General features: G+C 41.9%; 1 protein-coding gene across 1 annotated transcript in view; it reads right to left on the bottom strand.

The window, feature by feature from the left end:
* The window catches only part of FHAD1 (forkhead associated phosphopeptide binding domain 1), a 180,895-nt gene that overhangs the window by 71,403 nt on the left and 93,215 nt on the right, over positions 1-16,277 (bottom strand). The window contains exons 8-12 of the mRNA XM_042782301.1: positions 11,861-11,950; positions 9,290-9,394; positions 4,067-4,174; positions 1,360-1,443; positions 415-567 (exon numbers count right to left, since the gene is read on the bottom strand). Coding sequence (XP_042638235.1) covers positions 415-567; positions 1,360-1,443; positions 4,067-4,174; positions 9,290-9,394; positions 11,861-11,950 — 540 coding nt within the window. The remainder of the gene's footprint in view (positions 1-414; positions 568-1,359; positions 1,444-4,066; positions 4,175-9,289; positions 9,395-11,860; positions 11,951-16,277) is intronic.

Below are 16,277 nucleotides of genomic sequence, written 5' to 3'. Positions count from 1 at the left end.
ACCTAAGGCATCTGACTGCTAACCAGAAGGCTGGAGGTTCAAACCCACCAGCCACTCCTCAGAAGGAAGACTGGGCAATCTACTTTCGTAGTGATACTGCCTCGGAAACCCAAGGAGGGGTCGCTATGAGTTGGATCTTACTCGATGACAGTGAGTTTGGTTTTTGGTACTAAAGGAGGACAGAGTCCCTGGGTGGGGCAAATGGTTCAGCTATTAGCTGAATGGCTAGTGGTTCAAATCCACCCAGATGCCTGACAAAATGTCATGGCCATTGAAAATCCTATGGAGCACAGTTCTACTCTGGCTACACGGGGTCAACATGAGTTAGAATTGACTCAATGGCAACTTGGGTTGGTTTCAAAAGCTGGACAATTTCCCAAAACAAGAAAAACAAAAATCAAATGAAGGGGCCACCTGGCAGCTGTCTAGAGAGGTCCTCAGCTTCTGGATGTTCTCTGTGATCTCCTCCTGTTTGGAGTTGCTCAGCTGGGTTTCCTTCTGCAGGACCCATTTTTTCTGCTGAAAGGTGATGCTGTCCTCAGTGACCTGGGTAATTTTATCAATTAACTGGGGAGAAAAAAAGAAAGAAAGAAAAAACAGGATTTAAAATACATGGTGGCAGAAGCCCTTGGTGGTACACTGGTTAAAATACACGGTGGCTCTGGGAGAAAGGGAACTGGAGATCCTGCACTTAAGTCCCATCTCAGCAGGCAAGGAAGTGACACATGGTGTTGATGGCTCTGAAGGAAGACATTGGCCCTGACACCAGGGGGCATATCCCAGGGTCAGAGATCATGGCTAAGAGTCAAAGGCCCGTGCTGTTGCCCTGAGTGTGTCCCAGATTCATTGGCATCGTAGCAATAATTTCTCAGGCTGAGCCCATACACAGGAGGTCAGATTCTGCTACACCTGATGAGAGCTGCCCATGGCGTGTTTTCTAATCTGTGTGTTGACGCAGAGACTTGGAAAGAATATTTGGAAGAAGGATAACGTATTGTGACAGCCTGAGGTCCATCCTTGTTACCATCTTTCCTCTTGAGAAGAAGCCAGAACACATCCAAGGCGTGAGGTGGCCTCTTTTCTCACAGTTAATGAAAGTTAAACGTGTGTGTGTGGTGACCAGAAACAGGCCTGAATGGTTTAATTTGCTTTTCACAGAAACATTTCAAGGGAGTTTAATGGGCTTTTGCTTTAAAAGCCAGGAAATCCCATAAAATCAAAACAACCCTTTATGGTGTAGCAACAGTGTGAAAAATATGTGCCACCAACAAAAACAGAAACATATGCTCCCAGGGTCTGGAATCCCAGATCCCAGAAGAAGAGAGCGAAGGAGCCATGTGGCAAGGAAGCCAGACTAACCTGTTGATCGGTGATGAGTTTGTCCTGGAATGGCTTCACTCGCCCATAGGTGGCCTTGATGACCTGGCTTCTGAAATGCTCAAGCTGCAGACAGAGGGAAGTCAACAGAGTCAGAGGCAGCTGGGGACAACAAGACTGGTGACACGTTTCCCTTGTAGGGGTCCAGAAAAAAATTGGTTAGAAGGGTCTGCCTGACTTTAATGATTACTAATGTTATTAAAATCTTTATCTCTCACTGAGAGTGGCAGTACCCACAGAAGGAAGAGAACAGTGGGTCTTAATTAATTTTTAGGCCTGCCTGCCTAACCCAACTGATGCACATGATCAGTACACACACATGTCTCAAGTCCTCAGAAGAGGCACTTGCTGCCAATTATCCAATGGGAAGTCTGTGGCCAGGAGTGCTTTTCCATAATTGCTAGGTTGGCACCAGACTGTGAAATAAATATTGAGGCTGTCAGCCCAAGTAAATTGTATAACCAGCAAGGGTGCCTGGGGATAGAATGCTCTCCCTTCTGCCATTTTGTGCCTTGGATGATAAATGGGATGAAGACTATTGACCATATTCACATCTCTGTATCCCTGGAGCCTAGTACAGTGCCCAGCACAGAGTAGGCACTCAATATGCATTCGTTGAACGCTTGTATTCAGAAACATCTGTTCAACTCAAGGTCCTTGAATTGAGTACAACTGGCTTCTGTTGAGTGTCTCCTGGGTGCTGGTGTTTTCAGATTAAGGTTGATGAAAGTGCATTATAAAGGTCAAGCAGAGCTTAGAGAATCACAAATCCAAAATGTCTCAGATTCCATCCAGAAGGCAGAGTCAGAGAAACCCATCTTTCTCTGGGATTTTACCAACATGGTGGCCTTTGACCTAGTGTGTTTGGGCCACTCACAAAATGTAGCTGTTACAGCAACTAAAACAAAGCCCTGAAGGAACCATAAGGGCCATTGAATTAAAGTAAAAGTCAATGAGCCTCAAGACCCAGGGGATTACTGCATACCAGGGAGTTCTGGAAAACCAAGTCAGTGAAATGGAAGGACAGCTTTGTAGTCATATGGTCATGAGCAGACTGGGGTGACTTGAGGCACTCCAAATTGAGGTCATCCTCTGCTTTTAGGGCCAGGTCCTAGCTTGTCCAAGGAAGAGGTTCTATAGAGGAGACCCTGTGAATGATGATCCCCGATCCACCCTGTAGGGATGAATGGGTCCCCCATCCACCCTGTAGGGATGAATAGGTCCCCCATCCACCCTGTAGGGATGAATGGTCAGGAGGGTGAGTTGATGACTCTGATGACTCATCATAGGTTCCCAAAGATGATGAGCTCAGTTCTGAAGTCATCTTCCTGGGGAAAGGGAGATCCTAGACAGGGAACAGGGCCTTGGAAATAAGGTGGGTGGCAGAGAGAAGGTTCATCCCCTCTCTTGAGTCTAGACCTGGAGGTGTCTCAGTGTCTTCCAGGATCCTTCCTGCTGGTCTTTGCCCAAAGACATAGCAAGACCTTGGCACTTGGGCACAGTACAGATCATGTCCACTGATCAGGTATGTTCGGGGAGAGACAGAATGCAGAAAGGTAAGGTGGATAGCCTAGGTGCACAACAGGAGACCCAGATTGGTAGGCTCTCTGCCTTTGATAAGGGATTGGCACCTGCAGGACCCATTGGCACTGGGCATGACGGCAGTAGACATTTTTGGAAGGGACTTTAACATCTGCACAAGAGTTAAAACCATCCTTTAACTTGTGTGTGCCTCTGAATTTCAGCATGCTGAGGCAAAGCTGGGTTGATGACTCTGATGAAAATATGGAGTGGAAGTGCCCTGGGTGTGGGCTGGGTGGAAGGAGGGAGACCCTTTCAAGATCATGGCTTGTAACCTTTGTGGGGGGCTCAGCGACCCTTCCAAGAATCCAATGAGTGACATGTAAGACCCTCATTCCCAGGAAAAAAGCACAAACACACATGCATGCCAGTTCTTCTGTGGATCCCCTGGAACCATATTGCCAGGTGAGGACCCTGGTGGAGAAGATCCAAGGGGGCTCTAGCTTGGTTTCTGGTTTAGACTTGGGTAAACCTCATTTGTAATCTTTGGCCCTCATGGCTATGCCACATGTAACAGGAAGGGCCACTGGGCCACCCTGGGGCCAGAGCATCAAAGGAGAACTGCTGCCTCCAGAGAGGCAGGTCAGAGCCTGCTCATCACTGTACCCAGGAACTTCTTCATCTGTACATCCTGGGGATTTATTTATTTATTTATTTTTTAATAAGTAGCATTTCCTAGGGACACTGACTGTGACATGTGCTGGGGGACATGTGCTTGTGGAAGAAAGTTTGTGGTAAGTGTCAGCAATAAAATGTTAAGGAGATAGGACTGGAAATGCCAGTAGGGTAAAGGAGTTCAAATCTCTCCCAAGAGGGAATGGTTGATCAGCTAATTGGGGCAGGCATTGAGCCAGGACTGGCTGCCTGGTCAGGGTCTTGGGCCATGGCCAACAATTAGGTGGGAAGCTTCCCAACAGAAAAAAAAAAATCTATTTAGTGATGTCTGCTGGGATGCAGAAGCCACATCAAGCCTCTGCGTGTGAGATGAATGGGAGAATGAAACCATGTCCTACCTTAGGCCAGCCCCTCCTCATTCTCCCCCAGCAGCCTGGGTGCAGAAAATCAATGGGAAACTTGGGCCCCTGAAGGGGCTCTGGTGCACGCCTACCTGACCTACTGCCCTTTCCAAATTGACTTTAATGAGGTTCTCTCTGTTCCCCATTTCTTGCAGATGAAGCAATTTCCTTCTGGAATCCTCCTGAAGTTTCTCTTCAACCTGAAATGATGATGAAAGGATGTGCTTGCTGCTAATGCCATCATAATGCACCCTGGGGAAATGCCTCTAAGAGGGTTAATGGCTGTGGGGGAGTCCCAGAGAAATAGGGACAGCTGCAGCCTGTGTGTTGGGGTCACAGGGATGCATGGGGGGCCAGTGAGGCAGGCTTACAAGGAGCCACCCCCCTGGGGAAAAGGTCAAGCTCTGCACCCTGAGCTCAACTATGTTTATTCTACCCCAGGTTCCCAACAAGCCACTTGGCCTTGGGAAAGCTCCATGCCTCAGTGTCCTTATCTGTCAAATGGGTATGATGATAATAGTGCCCATCTCACAGAGTTATTTAATCTCTCACAAGAATTAAGGTGTTTAGACTAGTGCTAGAACTCAGTAAAGATATAATTGTGTTAGGTATTTTTGTAACTCATAAAATGTGGATGAGAATACCTGCCATGTAGCATCATTCTAATGCCATAAGGAACTCACCCAGCACAGGACTGGCCCGTAGTGGGTAGCTGGTAAATGTTATTATTGGGTTGTGTTCATTACTATTTGTCATTACTACTATTATCACATCCATCAATGGAAACTTCTCTGGAGGCCTTTCTAAGCAACAGCTATTAAAGATTTGCAGCATGCAAAAGAAGGTATTTAAACTGAGGAAACTTGCCTGTTTACTGTTGGCTTGCTTAATAGTCAAGTCAAGGTGAGTTTGGGAGTGTTCGATGCTACCCTCTGCTGGCCACGACAAGCCCTGCAGCTCTTGTTTGTGTGCTGCGGGCACAGGCTTGCTGGATTCATTTTTGACCAACAAAACATTGATCCAGCACCTGCTGAGTCCAGGGCTCTGACATTATCAGGAAATGAGGCAAGCTCTTCTGAGTGAAAGGAGTTCATGTTGAAACAACTTCATAAGCTGTTTATTAGGGGCTGAAGGGGGATTCAAAACCAAATCATCGTCAAGTTGATTCTGACTCATAGAGACCCTATGGGACAGAGTAGAACTGCCAATAGGGTTACCAAGTCTGTAAGTCTTTATGGGAGCAGACTGCCATATCTTTCTTCTGAAGAGCAGCTGATAAGTTCGAACCACTGACCTTTTGGTTAGCAGATGAGTGATTTAAGCACTGCATCACCAGGGCTCCGTGAAGAGGATCACATAGATGTTATTAAAAACCCAGCAAAACCTTTTAGAGCTTGCTTTTCTGGGCAGTGTGGTATAGTGGAAAGAGCCCTTAATAATCTATGTTACCCCGGGAAAGCCATGTAACTTCCAGAGCTTTGGTTTCCTCACTGCACAATCCTTCCAGGTCTAAATATGCTCCTGATTTACACTTCTGCATACTTTTTCATAGGCTTCAAATGCAAAGTCTAAGACTGGACTTTGCTCTTATCTCAATGAATGGGCTCTTCATTCCCTAGTCCCTAGTCCTCAGCATCATCTTTAGCTGTCTTCCCTGTTCCATCTCTCACATCTGAGGCCTGCCAGTACTATTCCTCTCACATCCACTCCATTCCCAGTACCACAGCCACAGAGCAGGCCCTTGTCATTGCATGCAGTTATCAGAGACCAATGAGCTCTTACCCTGTCCAAGCTCCAGCCAGGCCCTACGGACCTTCGGCCTGTGATAAAGGGCCTCCTTGCCTCTAATTCATTTCTTTCCAGTACATTCATCATGCTACTGTGGGAGCTGTCAGCTACGGAGCAGCATTGTCTGATTGAGCTTTCTGTAATGATGAAATGTTCTGTATACACAGTGTCCAATATGGCAGCCACTAGCCATTTGTGGCTATTGAGTATGTGGAATGTGACTGGTGTAAATGAAGAACTGATTTTTAAATTTTATTTCATTTTAATTAATTACAATTCAAATAGTGACATGTAGTTAGCGGCTATTTCATGTCATCAGAGTCAGACAAACCTGGCTTCCAATCTTGGCTTCAGCACTTACTAAGCTTGTGTGACTTTGGGTTACTTTACTCTCTGAGCCTTGATTTCCTCATCTGTAAAGTGGGAATGATAATTTCCAGATCATAGAGTTGATGTGAAAATAAAAGAGATTAAATGTTTGGCATAATGCCTAGTATATGAGAACTGTAGCTATTGTTTTAACCACCATCATTAATCACAACTTTAATCTTATCAGTCCTCTGTTCAAAAGCCTTCATTTGTTCTCCCTATTGCTGATATGGTTTACAGTTCAGACTTCAAAACCAATGAAAAAAATACAAGCCAAAGATTTAAGAAGGCTACAGGAACCTAACACAAGATAACTAAAAGTAAATCCACACCTAGATAAATTATAATAAAACTGCTGAAAGCCAAAGGAAAAGACAATCTTACAAGTGGCCAGAGCTGAAAGACAGATTACACAAAGGTTCAACAGATTATAGCAGACTTCTCAACAGAAACAATGGGAGCAAAAAGACAATGGCATGATATATGATTTTTATAATGAGCTGAAAGAAAATAATTGCCAGTGTAGAATTCAATACTTAGTCTAAATACATTTTAAGAATTAAGATTAAATATAGACATTTTCAGACACACACACATACAAATCTGAGAGAATTTTTTTTTTTTTTTTTTATCAGCAGAGCCACATTGGAAAAAAAAAATACTACAGGGTGTTCTTCAGGTGGAAGAAAAATGATACCAAAAAGAGATGATCAGATGTGCAGAAGAGACATGCAACAGAAAGTGTAATGTCTAGATACATATAAATGAATATTGATCACATAAAAATATTAATAATGCTTTTGGAGTTTTAAATATAGAGAGATATTTAGAAAATAACAGCAGTGGCATCTAATAAGTTCAGAGAGGTGTAAATGAAGTAAAAGTGTTCCCAGGTCATTGCATTGTTAAGGAGGAGAACATAAATATCAACTAATATTGGATTTTGGTAAGTCAAGAATGCGTGTTACAGTCTTTAGAATAGTCATGAAGAGAATAGTAAAAGAGAAAAACTCAATTAATATTGGATTTTGGTAAGTCAAGAGTGCATGATATTGTCTTATTATCACTAAAGTAATAGTAAACAAGTGAAAAAAATCCCAAGCTTGTAGAGAGAAAAATTGAAGGATAGAAAACCATCAATTACTTTAAAAGGAGGCAAGAAAGGAGATAAAAAAGAACATAGTACAAGTGGTACAACTGGCATTGAGCCAGAAGGTAAATTTAAACCCCAATATATCACCAGTTACACTACATATAAATTTATATGCACCTAGCAGCATAGTCTCAAGTTATATAAGGCAATAGTTGACAATGCTCAAAGAAGAAACATACAAATGTACAGTCATGATGGGATTTTTAAAAACATACTTCTCTCAATGTCTGATAGAACACACAGACACAAATCACTACAAACATGTAGGTTTTGAACAACATCACTGGCAAACTTGATTTAATGGATATACATGGAATACTGTACCAAACTACTGCAATACAAATTCTTTTTTTTAAAAGTGCATCCATGGAACATGTACCAAATTTGACCACATGGATAATCATAAGGGAAGTCTCACCAATTGTCAATAAATTGAAGTCACACAGATGTTCTCTGACCACAGTGCAATTAAGCAAGAAACCAACAACAAAAAGGTAACCTGAAACACCTCATATATTTAGAAATTAAGTAATAACTTTTAAATAGTCCATAGATCAAAGAATAAATTGCAATGGGACTTGAAAAATATTTGATCTAAATAATAATGAAAATATTATATACTAAAACTTGAGGAATGCAGCTAAAGACTTGTTTAGAGGAAAAGGTGTAGCCCAGAAAGCAGTTTGAGTCCATGATCATGACTACAACTATTTTAATTAAAAATACAACAAGGTAAATTAATTTTCATTGAGAAAGTATATTTTTCAGAGTGAAACTTAATAAATGAATGGTTTGAGAGACTTCCAAATGTTCCCCCCCCCCCTTTTTTTTTTATTTTTTTCTGCGATTACTTTTCTCTGTATCAATTCTTTACTGGGTAAATTACAATTAAGGTTTTATTGACCTCTACATTTTTCTGGCACATATTAATTTTTGCCAATCATAGCTCTGTCATTGTACATGTTATTTTGTGGTCCTCATTTCTACCAATCCACTTTTCCCCAGATTATATTTTGCACAACTACATTTTTTCAAGAATATTTTACTGTTCTCTAAGTTTTACTCAATGACAAATTTTACCTTGTGTAGTTTTAGCTGTTGGTGTTGTTTTATTTTAATGATTTTCGCCAAATCTACTTAAGCTTTTGTGTCATTATCAAAATCATCAATAAGATGTGATTTTCAGACAGTTTCTTGTCTATGACAAATTTTAGCTTGTGATGTTTTAATGGTCAGTTTTATCTTCTGGTTAATATTCTACTAATTATATTAAAAATTGGAGAAAACACTGGCTTATTTGCCTTTATATCTCAGGTCATCGATGAACACTTCCCCTTCAGATAGGATGCCTTTGATACCTACATTTGACCTTAAAACAGTCTCAGTTTTCTCAATGATGGCAGTCTTCTTTTCAATAAAGTCAAGGATCCAAGTTGAAAGAATATAGATTCTTCCCACTACCCTCCTATGGGCCCTTAAAGATAATTTCAGTTTAAATGTTTAGAAAATGTGATACACAACATATATTTTTTTTTATCTCCTCAACTGGCCATATTGCCAAAAGAGGTTGGAGCAGTAGAACTTTCTAGAATAGTGGAAATCTTATCTGCACTATGCAATACAGTAACCAGTAGTCCCATGTGCCTATTGAGCATATGGGAGGAACGTGGCTAGTACAACTGAGGAGATTAATTTTAAATTGTATATATTTTTATTTCATTTTAATTTCAATAGCACATGTGACTAATGGGTACAGTCTCTAGAGTGGTAGTGGTTACACACAGAGTTGTGGAGTCACAGACCTGTGTTCAAGTTCTGCCACAACTACTTTATCTGAGTGAATTTGAATAACTTCCTTTGTCTCTGTGAGCCTCAGTTTTCTCAGCTGTGAAGTAGGGTTAATAATAGAAAGGCCCACACGGGTCGTTGTGAGTATCAGTGGATATGATACATGTGAAGCACCTGGCCCAGAGCAGTCAGTGGGCCACGGCTGTTCTGCCTGTACCTTGCTCTTTTCTCGCAGTGTCTTGGAGATCACGTTTTGTTCAGTGCAACTCTTCTTCAGCTCTTCCTTGAGTTTCTTCATTTCTTGCTCCATGTCTTGAATTTGCTGAAAGAGTTTCAACAACAGTCAACTTTCCTCATGAGAAACAGGAGCAAGGCTAGAGGCCTGATTGCTTAGAACCTGTTTTATTGGGTTCATTAAGGTAGACACCTCATCTGATATTGCTATGTGCCATCAAGATGATTTCAACTCACAGTGACCCCATGGGATAGAGGAGAATGGCCTTATAGGGTTTTCTAGGCTGTACTCTTCATGGGAAGGAGCTCTGGTGGTGCAGTATTTAAAGCATTCGGCTGCTAACCAAAAGGTTGCTGGTTCGAACCCCCCAACCCACTGTCAGCTCTGTGGGAGAAAGATGAGGCAGTCTTCTTCCATAAAAATTTACGGCCTTGGAGGCCCTATGGGGCAGTTCTACTCTGTCCTATAGGGTCACTACGAGTCAGAATCAACTTGATGGCAGTGGGTTTACTCTTGATGGAAACAGACTGTCGGGTCTTTTTGTTTAGCGGCTGAGTGCTTACCTTTGCACCACCAGGGCCCTGTAGTCTGTTATTAGCTTATTTAATTCCCTCCCTTGGGTAACATTTTACATCATTAAGGCAAAGCAGACTTTTTCAATTGATTATTCTAGATAAAGGAAAATAATTAGTTTCCTTGAAAATTAGCCAAGATTCTGGATTAAACACAAGATATCCATCAACTCATTGGAACCCTTATTCTTGTGGTATAAGTGTAATTTTTTTTTTTTTTAACTGTGGTTTGGGTGAAAGTTTACAGAGCAAATTTGTTTTCAGTCCAATGATTTATACACATTTTGTTTTGTGACATTAGTTGTCACCCCCCAATGTAACAGCACCCCACCCACTTCCCCCCTGGGTTCTTTGTGTCCATTTATCCTTCTTCCCTGCCCCCTCCTGCTTCTGAAATCTGCCCTTTTGGTCTCAGGTGGTTGATTTGTGGTATGTTTCTGAGATCAGTCTAAATAAGGGCAAACTGTGTAGAAGACATAATGGGCACAGTTTGGAAGAACAGAACAATGAACTGAAATTTTTTTCCTTTTTTTTTTTTTTTTTTTTCATCTGCGGCAGAGAACAGGAAGGTTCCTGACATGGAAGAGAGCAGGTCTCCTCCCCCAGCTCATGCCTGGGGCACTGTGCTTTCCAAGGAAGGGAACAGACATCTGGAGCATCTAGGGCGTAGGGAATAAGCACTTCAATTCCAAAGATCCTATTTTCATTAATTTTTATGGTTGCCTTCTATATTAAGCAAATGTTTTTTAAAGTTGTTACTTTATTTATTTGTTATTTTTTTTAGAATTGATATAAAGTTGATGCATTTAAATAAAAATATATGAATGGACTTAAATAAGAACATTATGTCAATATTAGTGCACATATAATGGTTTCTGTTTGGGATGACAAAAAAGTTTTGAAAATGGGTAGTGGTGATGGCTGCCCAATATTGTTAATGTAATTAATAATATGAACATTATATACTTAAAAATGGTTAAAATGGCAAATTGTGTTATATATATTTGACCACATACATAACTTTTTTTAGCTAAAAAAGACAAAATAATAGTGTAGGTGGCTACGACAAACTTGTGACAGAGGAACATAAGAGTGTGGGGATTACAAGTCCAGGGGCAGGGCACCAGCATGAAAGTCTAGCAGCACATGGTGACCAGCTGTCTAGCCTCTGACCCGGCCTCAGCCTCAGCCCAGCCTCAGGGCAACTTGGTCAGGGGGCTAGAGCCAATTGCCCAGAGAATCCTAGGAGGGTGTGTTTTTTTTTTTTTTCTTCATTCATCTCCTCCTTGAGGCTACAGGCATCAAAGAGTTATAGGCATACCTTGTTTTATTGTACGTTGCTTTACTGCATTTCATAGATATTGCATTTTCTTGTTTTACATATTAAACGTTTGTGGCAGCTCTGCATGGAACAAGTTTGTTGGTGCCGTTTTACCAACAGCATATGCTCATTTCATGTCTCTGTGTCACATTTTGGTAATTCTCATAATATTTCAAACTTTTTCATAATGCTGTTGTACACTTGGGAGCTCTGGTGGTGTAGTGCCTAAGGAAGGCATTGATGGCTAACCAGAAGGCTGGTGGTTCAAACCCACCAGCCACTCCTCGGAAGGAAGATTGGGCAATCTGCTTTCATAGATTACACCCAAAAACCCAAGGTGGGATCGCTATGAGTCGAATCCTACTGACGGCAGTGGGTTTTATTATTATTATTATTATTATTGCACACTTAATAGACTACAATATAGTTTAAGCTAACTTTTACATGCACTGGGAAACCAAAAACTCCATGTGACTCACTTTATTGTGATGCTAGCTTTATTGTGGTAGTAGTATCTCTGAGGTATGCCTGTACAAGGTTACATAAACAGACAACTCCAGAGATCTGTGCTCTCCAATGGGCCAAGCATCCCAGGGATGACTCCCAGGGTCTAATTCTAGATCTTCTGTGGACACCTATGAATAAGGAAGTTCAACTCACCGTTTTGCATTGTTTTAGTTCTTTCTCTTGGGCTTCCTTATGTTCCTTTTGAGTTTCTTCCTTTTTTAACTCTTCTCGAAGTGCTGAGCACTACAGAGAGAAAACACAACCAAGAAAGAGACCAAAATTAGCCCCATGGGGTTGTCTGAGGTTTCCATGTTTGCCCCTGAGAGAATTGCCTGCTGCTTCATCTAACCACACACCCAAATTTGGAAAGGTCGGGCCATTTGTGCCTAATGGGCACAATGGATCCCACAGCAGGTCCTAGTTCATCCCTCTCATGAGTTATGAGGAATAAATCATCTAAATTTTTCCTTCAAGGCCAGCAACCACAAGAAAGTCCAGCTTTGTAGAGTCTGGATACTTAGGGTAGAGGAATTGGGGTTCCTTTCTCTGCGGTCATCAGATAGTGGTTTTCAGGCATATATGCTGAAGCCCTCCGTGGAGTCATTACATGAACTTGGAAGGTTCTTTGTTGTTGTTAGGTGCCATTGAGTCACTTTTGACACACAGTGACAGAAGGAAACACTGCCCGATCCTGCATCATCCTCATAATGCTATGTTTCAACCCATTGTTGCAGCCACTGTGTCAATCCATCTCATTGAGGGTGTACCTTTTTTTCACTGACCCTCTACCAAGCATGATGTCCTTCTCCAGGGACTGGTTCCTCCTAATAACATGTCCCAAAGTCCACGAGACGAAGTCTCATCATCCTCCCTTCTAGGGAGCATTCTGGCTGTACTTCTTCTAAGACAGATGGGTTCATTCTCCTGGCTGTCCATGGTATATTTCATATTCTTCACCAACAGGAAGGTTCATAACACTTTATAAAGACATAATTGCCCTGTTCTTGGGAGCGTAAGGGGAACACTCTTTTTGGAGGAGGCATTAAGAGCATGAATATACGTACTATTTTTGACCCTGAAATTCTACTTTAGGAATGTATCCTAAGGACAATGACTGGAGAAATAAGAAAATCTCTAGATTCAAGGATGCTCTTCATGGCATGGTTAACAAAAACAAAAATAAAAACGGATATAACCTAAGAGGCCAATAAGAGAGGACTGCTTTATTACACTGTGTACATATAAAAGAATATCACATAGCATATAAAATCAATGATATAAGTGCTTATATTTAACCTTTTTTATTTAACATAGAAAAACAGTATTTCAAGTTTTTAAAAAATGTGTAATATAAATTAATTTTGTTATGCACGTACACACACACACACACACACCCCAAACCAAACCCATTGCCGTGAAGTTGATTCTGACTCATAGTGACCCTCATTGATTTTCCAACGCTGTAAATCTTTACAGAAGTAAATTGCCTCATCTTCCTTCCATGAAGCTGATGGTGGGTTTGAGCTGCTGACGTTTTGGTTAGCAGCCAAATGCCTTATCCACTATGCCACCAGAGCTCTCTCTTTCTCTCTACACATACACACATGCATGTATTTCTAGGTAATATAAAGAAACAAGACTGGAAGAAAATAAAATACTAACATTGATTTCTTGGGATGGCTTTTCTTTTCTTCTCTTTTTAATTTTGTTTTTCAGTATTATCTAGGTACTTTTCTAAAAGGAACACATAGCATATGTAGTTTTTTAAAAGGAGAGGCATTTCAGATGTTCACAACAGCAATATTCTTGGTCACATGTTGTTGGCAGGCATGAGCTAGAGAAGAAGGGCCTCTGTTCAAGGTCAACGAGGAAGAGGAAATGGGCAGGAAAATAACCCCAAATGTACTTTGGAAGTTGTGATATGTGTCAACTTGGCTGGGCCTGGTTGAGTGGCTGGGCAGCTGATGGTGGTTATTCTCCATGTTAAGATTGGCAATCAACTCCATGGTGGGATCTACCACAAGCAGCTGAGTAGCTGCCTTTGGGATGTGGTCTGTTTCCTGTGTATAAGGAGAAGCTTTGAGAATTGTCTCTAGCCTATGGGATACTTGGACCCTGCATATAGCTGTGTTGTTGCTCAGCAGCCTGCTATGTTCTGCCGACCTTGGGACTTACAATGGACTTAAGTTAACGGCCTGCTGTGTGGTTTGGTAACATCAGGACTGTGCCTTTTTACTTGTCAACCTTGAGGCTTCTCAGCCTCAGCAGCCAGCAGCTGTCTGAGGAAATGCCTCTAGCTCCAGTGGGCCGGAAGCAGGAGGCGGAGCTGGACCCCAAGGTTGAGGAGCTTTCACCTAGCTCCTAAAGCCTGGCACTTTGAACTTGGACTTAAAGCCTCCAAATTGTAAGAATAAACTCCTGTTTGTTCAGCCATCCCATATGTGGTATATTCTTGTCAGAGTGGCACTTAGGCAACCAGAACAGAGGTAGACCAACAAATAGGTACCATTTCCCACATTTATCCTAGGGAGCTCTGGTAGCATAGTGCCTAAGGTGCTTGACTACCAACCAGAAGGCTGGCAGTTCAAATCCACCAGCCACTCCTCGGAAGGAAGATGAGGCAATCTACTTCCGTAGTGATACTGCCTTGGAAACCCAAGGAGGGGTCGCTATGAGTTGGGTCCAACTCGACGGCACATAACAACAACAACAACAACAAGAAGCATCAGCTCTACAACCTACCTCCCTCCCCAACACACATACTCACACACATACACACACACCATGAAACAGCAATCACATGTGCCTAGGAAGTCAATGTTCTGGGGAGAAATGAATGCAGAGAGCTTGGGGGAGGGACTGAGTAGGAGCAGAGGCGGAAGGGCACAATTAAAATCATTCTCCCATGTCTCAGAAATTGTTTTTTAATCCTCATTTCACAGATAAGGAAGTTGAGGCCAAATAACTTACAATGAAGGAAGGCTCTGGGATTGGACCCTGGTTCTTCTGATTTCAGTTTGTGCTCTGCCTTTTGCCATTTCCAAACTGGGTATTGTAATTATCGTCAGATATTATTTCTGTCTTTTTCTTGGAACCTCAGATCTGTAAGTAATAACATGAGTCCAACTGTTCCACACCCAGCACCTGTGCAGACACACCTCCTTGATCAGACAGCACTGTGGACTCTGAGTTGTCACTCTAGATGAAAGCAGTTGGGTTTTATCTTGACTCATCAAAACAGACAAATCTTATACTAAAGGATTGTTTTTATTAGGTGTCTTTGAGTCGTTTCTGACTCACAGCAACCCTATGGACAGCTGAACGAAACCCTGCCCAGTCCTGTGCCAGCTCCATGATCTCTGCTATATACCCGAGCCCATTGCTGCAGCCATTGTATCAATCCATCTCGTTGAGGGCCTTCCCTTTTCTCGTTGACCCTCCACCCTACCAAGCATGATATCCTTCTCCAGGGAATGATCCCTTCTTACAACATGACCAAAGTAAGTGAGACCAAGTCTGGCCATTCTCACTTTCAAGGAGCATTCTGGCTGCACTTTGTCCAGGACAGGTTTGTTAGTTCTTTGAGCAGTCCATGGTACTTTCAGCATACTAATACTAAAGGATTAGAATCCTAAAGTCAGCCTTGAAAGCAAAAATTGCAAATAGTCAAAATTACACTTAAAAGCTTTTAACTTGCCTTTAAGAAGCCCTGGTGGCGTAGTGGTTAAGTCATTTGGCTGCTAACCAAAATGTCAGTGGTTCAAACCTAGCAGCTGCTCCATGCAAGAAAGATGAGGCCATCTGCTTCTGTAAAGATTTACAGCCTTAGAAATCCAATGGAGGTCAGTATGAATCGGAATCGACTCAATGACAGTGAGTTTGGTGTGTTTTGTAACTTGCTTTTGAGGTTCAGTTTACATAGAGGAATTCTTATGCTCACTAAAATCTAAGGGAAGAAGTGAAAGTCTATACATCTACATCTAGGCAATCCAAGCATTCTACTCTTAAGGTAGCCTTGGACACTCTAGTTAGTGGTGACTGGGAGACAGTGGTGAAGGTGAAGTTCTGCTTGCCCACCCACCATTGTCATTGAATTGATTCTGACTCATAGTGACCACATAGGACAGAGTAGAACTGCCCCATAGGGTTTCCAAGGCTTTAATCTTTATGGAAGTAGACTGCCTTATCTTTCTCCCACGGAGCAGCTGGTAGGTTTGAACTGCCAGCTGAATGTTTTAACCACTGTACCACCAGAGCTCCTTTGTTTGCCCACAGTGACATTCTGTTCTGTTTTATTTATTTATTTTTTTCCCTCTTTTTCTTTTTTCTTTTTAATTTTTATTATTTATTTGTTTTTTTAAATTTTGATTTGGGTGAAGATTTACAGAGCGAATTCACTTTCCATACAGCAGTTCATATATACTTTGTCTCATGTCATTGACCACAGTTTCCCACAATGCAACAGCTCCCCCCTTACTTCCTCCCCATAGTTACCTCTTCCCAGTGACCATCCCTCCATACTCTCCTGCCCCCTGAGCTGTCTCTCTGTGCATAAGCAGCCCTTCCTTCT

This window comes from Orycteropus afer, unplaced genomic scaffold (genome assembly GCF_000298275.1).
Source record: "Orycteropus afer afer isolate SDZICR_OR568_19922 unplaced genomic scaffold, OryAfe1.0 scaffold00288, whole genome shotgun sequence".
Taxonomy (NCBI): Eukaryota; Metazoa; Chordata; class Mammalia; order Tubulidentata; family Orycteropodidae; genus Orycteropus; species Orycteropus afer.
Note: the sequence above shows the minus strand (reverse complement) of the source record. Positions and strands in the feature narration are given on the sequence as shown.